Below are 8,582 nucleotides of genomic sequence, written 5' to 3'. Positions count from 1 at the left end.
CCTTCCCGTAGTGGATTCTTCATCCTTTAACAACTTTCCTAACTTATTAAAATAGACTCACACTGGTGTGGTGTGGTGTGCTTGATCCATCATTCTTAGACAAAATATAAACTGACAAGTTCTTAGGGTTAGTAAGGAATATTATCGAATAGCATCTTTTGATAATCCGAGAGAAGCTTCGAGTGCTTTCCAAATTATAAATATGAAGCTAGTAATTATTAGCAAATAAAAAATATGCTAATTAATTAAGTAGCATATCTTAACCAATAACTTATTTTGAAGGCAAATATACCACTTGATGTCCACACATATAGTGATGTTTGTGATATCAACAGCAAGTAGAGGTTATTGATTAGTCTCTTTTGCTGAAATAAACGCATTGCTAGCTAGCTAACATGATTTAACATTTGCAGCCATAGTTGACCCAACTGTTTGTTAGTTAATGGTACTAAACACTAACAGAAAATATTTGATCAAATAAACCTCACATGAAATAATTACTTAAAAAACAAGATACAATTCCTAATTGTGAAAGCAAAATTAGGATATTAATTAAAGGGAAAGCAGTGGTCACAAAATTCATAGAAAGCTAAATGAAAATGAAACCAAATCTTTCCTCGATTATGTTGTCTCTTGATAGTGATAGCAATAGAAAATCTGCCCAGGCCGCACCCCAACCCAACCCCCCCCCCCCCCCCCCCCCCAAAAAAAAAAAACTTTTGTAGTGGTCCTCCATCACACTATCCAAATGAATTCTTATATTATGTTATCTATTACTACCTTTTTGGAAACTTTTGTGTTTGATTAATTATAATGACCTACTAAATACTCGATTATTATTAATGAATTACCCGTGACTATCTAATTTGGTAATCACACATATCATCAAATCTTGTGGCCTGTGGGATTAAGCAAGGCTCTCTCAAGCTTAAATACAAGAATATTTTCTTTAGAATTTATATATTATTTATGCGGTGTTTAGTTATACTTATGTATTAGTTGTTATGCATAAATAGATTTCCTCGTAACTTATACTACTTGTATTAGTTATGTGATTTCTAAATTGTAAATCAAGCAACTTCTTAATTTGATACATAAATAACTTACTTCCTTTATCAACTACAAAACATGATATTATTTACATAAGATTTAGTACCAGCATAACTCACTTCCAAATCAGCTACCAAACTACCCCTTCATAACTTACCTCCAAACTAGTCTAAATTGTTCAACTAAGAAGTTGCAATCCAAATTATAATAAATATATCTAATTAAAGTTTCCTCCCTCATTACGAATAAGAAAGTGGGGATTTGCCCTAGTTATACATTCCTTTCGTTCTAGAATCAAACTTTTGATGACCCAACTCTTTTTTATGTGTGCTTTACCCAAAAAGAGGAGAAAGAGAAACGAGCTCCGCACATCTAGGGTGGTTCGTAAGAAGGAAAAAGAAGGTTGCCTTCTAGAGTTGCTTACTTCAAATTATTTTTAATACCTTCTAGTGTTGCTTACTTCAAATTCTATTTCAAAATTTGTGTAATTGTTTTTCCTCTTTTGGGAAATAATAATTAACTATAAAAATAAGTTAAAGCGAACGGAATTCTATTTTTAGCAAGTGACAACCCCGTAATATCTGAGATTCTGCTGTTACGGTATTTAATTAAAATGATCCATCATAATGCTCTCACTGCTTCGCTCCAATAATAAACAATCGTTTGACGCACGATCATCATATAAAAGCAAGAGAGAGTATTTCACTAACTTTCAGGTACCAAACACCAATCGCACAGAATTCTGAGAACCCCGTTATCTGCTTTTTTTTTTTACTCCCTCCGTCCCATTTTATATGTCATCTCTTTTTATAAATAGTTGGACCACAATACTTGTCATTTTATAAAATTTATGCATAAATTATCATATTTTACCTATTATACCCTTGATAGAATAGTTAATTAATCTTGTCATTCATTGATAAAGTTGACTTAAGAAAACATTAAGTAAGGGTAAAAGGGTAAAATTACATAATTTCTTAATACAAGTGCAAAGTAAAAAAGTGACATAAAATGGGATGGAGGGAGTATTAGGCTTGTGTCCACGTCATTCTTCTGACATGTCACCTTTGACGGGCCCATTGATTGACACGTATCAGTGGGAGATCCAATTGTATTTCTCATTTTCAGGCCCAAAAAAGCTCTCTCAAACTTTACCTTCTCGCGGGACAGTCTCACGTGGTTAGTCATGTCTACCCGGGCCCACTTTGGTATGGTTACGTTCCATGACCCCTGCCCCAGTAAAAAGTCGAGCTAAATTAAAATGTATTTATTTATTATTTATGTCAGAAACACGGTTTCCATTAATATATGACGTTATAGCCGTAAAATATCATAACATGTTTTCTCTTTATATAAAGTATTTCGTATGCAGTTAAATCAAAAGAAAGTAAATACAATTTCGCATTTCCCTCTCTCCTTTTTGTCATACTTATATAAACCCCACTTTCCTAATACCTCTAAGCTTCACGCATTCTACTCTATTCTTTCTCTCACACACAATAACAGAAAAAGGAAGATAGAAGAACACAATTTCTTCTATTCTAAATAGTACTAGAAGAGAAATAAAGAGGGAGTTGGTTCAAGAGGACGTAAAAAACAAGGAACGCGTTAGGAAGCTACCTAATATTTTTTTCTACTACAATTTTGAATCGCCTTTGTTACTTTCCGCAAAGTAAAACAAAGGACAAGTAGCAGCTTTTTCTTCTCTCAACTCTTTCTGAAAAAAGGATCTCTATTATTGATGAATATTGCATTACCAGAAATGCTACATAACAACACCACCAGCAATGGAGGAAATGGAAGCAGCGTGCTTGAACGACAACGAGCTAGAATGAAATGGCATCAAGAACAGGTGCAGCAACAAGAGATGAGTTATTTTAATGGACAAAATGATCAACTGATGAGTTCTTTTCATCAAACGTCTGAAGCTCAACAATTTCATGGGCTGATCAATGTAAATGATCAGAGTCTTAATGAGCTTGTGACTCGGGCAATTAAGCCAGATCCCTGTATGGAGAACAATTGGGGTGATTTTGGGACCACTGATACTAATGGTTTTGGTTATGTTCCAGTTGGAGTTGGACACGGAGGAATGTCACACCCAACTGAAATGAATTATGCTATTTCAAGAACTACAAGTTGCCCGCCTACCATGGCGGACAATGCTGTTTCTGCTATTAAACCCAAAGAGACTATACTGCGTTCTAACAGAGGCAGTGAGAACTTCAAGAAAAGGAAAGCAGATAAGAATCAACATCTCAAGGTATGTTCAACTCCAACTGAAACTGTTTCTCTATCCTGCCTATGTTTAAGCCCTGCATTTCGGTGTGGTTGAGGCATAATATAGTTAAGTAATTAAACGCCTGCTTATTCAAAGAGAGTTTTTTAGATAGATAGATAGTCACACTACTCAACTAAGATATTAGAATAGTCAACACATCCACCCAAAAAGAAAAAACCTACTTTCATATAAAGAATCAGATCCACATCTCACGTGTTGATATATAATATAATTACGTAATTAAAAATATGCAATTAGATTTATCGTTTGTTCCAGTTGTTCACAAAATTCAACAGTCCTGTAAGCTATCATTGGTGGACATTTTTCAGGAGGTTGCAGAAGAGGAAACCAAAGACAAGAAATTGAAAGAATGCATCGAAGAGGGGGATGATTCTTCCAAGGTAACAACAGAGAAAAAAAGCAACAAAAGGAGCGCCAATAACAGTAGCAACAGTAAGGAAAATTCTGATACTTCAAAGGAGAAGTCCAAAATTACCGATGATAAAAAGCTCGACTATATACATGTCAGAGCACGTCGAGGTCAAGCCACTGATAGCCACAGTTTGGCTGAAAGAGTGAGTTGCAAATTCGGTCAAAGTGTTTTTTACTAATCATCAGTAATATTTTACTCTAACGAACAACTTAACCAGCAAGTTAATTCATATTTTTGGCAGGTAAGAAGGGAAAAGATAAGTGAGAGAATGAGATTTCTGCAAGATTTAGTACCAGGTTGTAACAAGATAACAGGGAAAGCAGGAATGCTAGATGAAATAATCAACTACGTCCAATCTCTCCAAAGACAAGTAGAGGTAAAAAAAAAAATCAAAAAACAATAGTCCTTTATGTATTTGATGTTGTTGCTAGAAAAATTATGATTGAGATTCTATATTTGACGATTCATTATCATGACAGTTCCTATCCATGAAACTAGCTGCTGTTAATCCAAGACTTGATATCGACGTAGACAATTTCTTCAACAAAGATGTAAGGGAACATCATATCAAGAAATTATTTCGTTCTTCAGAATAAAATTATGTTCTTACTTCACATTTATTTCTCCAGATATTTGCAACTAGCACATCTACCTTTTCCACAGTGGGAGCTGGAACATCATCTGAAATGCTTAATATGGCCCAACGCCAGTTCAATTCATTGCAGCAAATAATGTCAAGTTCTGGATTAGAAATGGATATTCTAAATCTAAACGAAATGGCACTACGTAGAACCACTAGTGCTCCTGTACCAATTCCTGAAATGTTTCTTGACTCATCCAGTATCAATGTAATTAATTGAACCAATCTTAGTCAATAAACAGTTAATTTCCTTTTTTTTCTCTTTCAATTTGCTAAACAAAAGTTTCATTCGACATACAGCAAGTTCAGAGCTTTCAAACTTGGGACACTGATTTAGATAACATGTATGCAATGGAGCTTCAACAAGGAAGATCAGCACAGTTTTTTCCCCATCCGTGTACAGGTATGCACAAGTGACATGTCTAGTCAATATTTCTATCCTGTCTATGATGCTTCACCAAAAAGAAGATAAAAAATCAATTAAGGTGGGTGTTACTTTCCATGTTAGAGACCCAGAACCTATCATATTGCTTCGAGAATAGTTGGGTCCTCTTTGATTTAAACTCCTGTTGAAAAAGGTTGCTGATTAGGTATCTTCCCTTTATTTCTGTCTTCCACCTTAAATGATCAAAACTGTGTTACTTTTGCACGGCGAAAAATTCCCCAAAGTAGTTGATTGATAGGCAGGTACTAACCATCCAACAAAAATGAACAGATATTATTCAACTACATTATTAAGATTTCGAGTCTTTGGAGGGCCCTATTTTTCCTTCTTTTTTTTTTTTCTATAACAGTTGTGTCTGGGCAATTAGTGTGCTCTTCAACTATTCCACGAGTATCCACCAACTACTATCACCCACGTATTGGGTAATTACTACCCAACAAGCCGTACGCATATTGAAAGAAATCACTTAGTGTTCTTTCTACCTATACTGAAATTTGAACCTTTGTCCATACTTGGAGGGACCTATGGCCCCTATCTATCACTAATCTGAAATTTAACACGAGAATAATCGCAGTAGGCTTTTGTTCAAGTATTGAAGTTAAAAAAATGATCACTGTGCAGGTTTCGCTGAAGCTGGACATGACCTGAAGATGGAAATGTGACCTTACAATTCTAGTCATTCAAGATCCTTGAATGACTTCACCTCAGATGTCATGGATCCTGATTCTTTTTTTGCAAGTACATAACATAGTATATTCTGAATGTAAATGTTGCAGTTCAAGAGTATCAAAGCAATACTATGACACTGTTCATTGGAAATCATATCTTTCTCTATAACAGTTAATCAAAACACAATTGCAGCCAATCATGCCACTAGTATAAAGAAGCTAGAAAAGAAGTTAAAATTTTGGAAAATTGTATATACATAAATGTAATTTCCATCTATAAATATATATAGAGGCACACAAAATCAACTCCTGGAGATGTAAATGAAAGAAACTGCATTAGAACAGAAGTGCAAAATTTGTTCATTTTTTTCATAACCAAGAAATCCCTGAGGAATCTCAGAAATAATTTGTTTGGACATGAAGTTATCACTAGGTTGCAACATAAATCAGCTGAAATCTCTCAACCAGACCAATAGCTTAATTATTTATTCTATTACTCTAAATAAATTGTGTAGTACTTCGTAAGATATCCATATTTATCTATTTACTGTCATTTATGATACCTAATTGGTCAGTGTTCATATAACCAACTAGACCCCATCTTATTTGACACTAAGAAGTAGTTGTTGTTATAGTAGCATTGTACCTTACGTTTGTAATCAATCAAAACTGCTTATGATTATATTATTTTCCACTTTCGTGTCAGTTGTAGGTACAAATTATCCTCTTCCAGAATTCTTAACTAAGAGAGTCGATTATAGCTCTATGATACGCATAAAAATTGCGAACACTGATTATTAAGGGTCATACTCATCAAGTGGCACAAGCTGTTACTCTTTTGACTATTACCTGAATGGAAATGTTGAGCACTCCATCTCCATGACTATACTGAAAGGGAGCCAAAAAAATACCATAGTGGTTTCCCTAGTTGCTTTTGGGACAGAATAAGACATGTCGATAAAGACCTAGAGAAAAAAGGCTTTTTTTTTCTCTTTCAAAATAATTGGTGATATTGAGACATCTGAACCACTAGTTATTAGGATTAATTCCTTCTCTATTATAAAAAAAAAAAAAAATTAGTCACTAATCATATGGCAGCTCATGCTAATATCACAGAATTACAATGCACTTTGTAGTTAGAGCATCATTATATTTCACATCAGTCTGTCAAATATTGTTTTAATCGGTTGGACAAAGAAATAAGTAGTTTATGTGGTTTATACAAGGGATTGAAAGATATTCAAAATCATATCCAAGTTCCACTGATGAGATACATGGAGATGCCATATTGGTGGCTTTGAATACAAAAAGAATGGATTCCTGTGGATTATCATTAAGCAAACTAGAAGTAGTGACTGCTTGTCATGTAATCTAACTCATTACTCCACTCCACCAGTGAGGGAGTTTCTTTTTCTCTATATTCTTTTTTCGTGCTTGCATCTTCCTTCTTTTTTTGGTTGAAGGGAGGGGGGTTGCAAGACCTTGTTGTTGTTTTTAATCTTTCATTCAGCATAATGGAATATAGTCCATTATGTTCAGGAGGGTATCTTTTCATTTTTGATGGTTCAGAGCAAATCAGAGGCATTCATCCGAGACCAGGCAGCACACTATTGGGCCTAGTATATGTCATCTTGTGCCTTTCGCCATTATTTCTTTGTTCTAAAACAATTGCTTACCTTCACTTTCAGTGAACAAGGGGGACCTGGCCTCTTCTGCAGACAAAATCTACTGGATTCTTCTTGCCGGAATAGATGCTGAAAGATGGTTTTACTAATTATCTTTCAGGACCCACTAAGGCTACGATATGTTGATGTGGGATTTATACCGCCTTGGGCTCTACCACCTTAATAACTAGCTTTTGGGGTGTGGTTCTCCCAGGATTGTATCAACATTATCAGGAGCCAGTCACCACCCACCGTGCCATGGATGTTGACACCAGTATTGCAATGTCCACTCGGGGCTAGAAGCATCTAGCGCACAGCTAGTGGCAGGTTCTTGGACACCTAAATAAAAAATGGCTACCTTGGAAAGAGCTATTTACTTGTGGTAGAGTGAAAGTGTAGAGCCGTCGAGGACGACGGATGCAGAATGTTGTAGTTTATTATGGTCCATTGTAAGGAATGGGACTTGAGTCCCCCATCTGTATTGCAATGTGCTAATGTGGGCTTTATATAGCCTTGGGCTATCCCATCTCAATAGCTAGCTTTTGGTTTGTGGTTCTTCCTAGGTAGTATCAATTTATCTTAAAATCTTCGCAAAGGGCCAAGTGTGTGCCACAAGTGCTCTGTCTTCGAAAAGGCAGAATGCTGTTATAGAATCTGCTACTTTTGGAATAGAATCATTGTTTCCTAAAAATCTAAGATGGTTCTCATAATTTCTGGTGTATAGTACAGCACACTTGAACCAACAATTTTACATAACATTTATGTTTATGCCCTTTCCCCAGCTCTCAACTTCTTAAAGAATCCCTCTAGAATCTATGAACATAAGAGGCACTCATTAGACGGAGATGACAGACATACTTACATAAACTCTTGAATGAAGAAATGAAGAAGAGGACAGGAACATTGTGCTTGGTAATTAGGAGCACTTCGAGAGACATCGATATATTGGGTACTGTAGAAGTATTAAAGTTGAGGAGGTTAAGGGTGCTATTCATAGTATGAGCAGGGGAAAAGTGATTGGACTATGACATGATTTTGGTGGAGTTTTGAAAGAACACAGGCAAGGCAGGTCTGGAATGGCTGATTTGGCTGTTTAATGTCATTTTTAAGACTATAAAAATACCCGTAGAATAGAGGTGGAGTACAATGATTAAGTTGAATAAGAACAAGCGGGATATCTAAATTAGTATATTTAGTTCAGAATCCTTCTAATGGAGCTAAGCAGATAGATCTTGAATTATGCTTTTCCTGCTTATATGATTCTTGGGTCTATAAGTGATGTCTTACATCTTCATGACAGAAATTGTTAAAGTATTCCAGCACAAATGGTAAGTCATCAATCTCTTAGGAACATTATCCAATGTGTATATAGATGAGTTTTTTCACTGCTATCAGCAACTA

At 35.4% G+C, this 8,582-nt stretch overlaps 1 protein-coding gene across 1 annotated transcript; it reads left to right on the top strand.

Moving 5' to 3' along the window:
• The first annotated feature begins 2,464 nt into the window (after positions 1 to 2,464).
• LOC125867436 (transcription factor HBI1-like) lies at positions 2,465 to 5,671 on the top strand. The gene is made up of 7 exons (XM_049547940.1): positions 2,465 to 3,313; positions 3,661 to 3,906; positions 4,006 to 4,140; positions 4,244 to 4,315; positions 4,394 to 4,612; positions 4,705 to 4,807; positions 5,471 to 5,671. The coding sequence occupies exons 1-7, from the start codon at positions 2,792 to 2,794 to the stop codon at positions 5,509 to 5,511; spliced, it is 1,338 nt and encodes a 445-aa protein (XP_049403897.1). The 5' UTR covers positions 2,465 to 2,791; the 3' UTR covers positions 5,512 to 5,671.
• Positions 5,672 to 8,582: the final 2,911 nt, after the last annotated feature.

Source organism: Solanum stenotomum, chromosome 1 (assembly GCF_019186545.1).
Source record: "Solanum stenotomum isolate F172 chromosome 1, ASM1918654v1, whole genome shotgun sequence".
Lineage (NCBI taxonomy): Eukaryota > Viridiplantae > Streptophyta > Magnoliopsida > Solanales > Solanaceae > Solanum > Solanum stenotomum.
The sequence above is the reverse complement of the archived record's forward strand: the minus strand, read 5'-3'. Positions and strand labels throughout refer to the sequence as shown.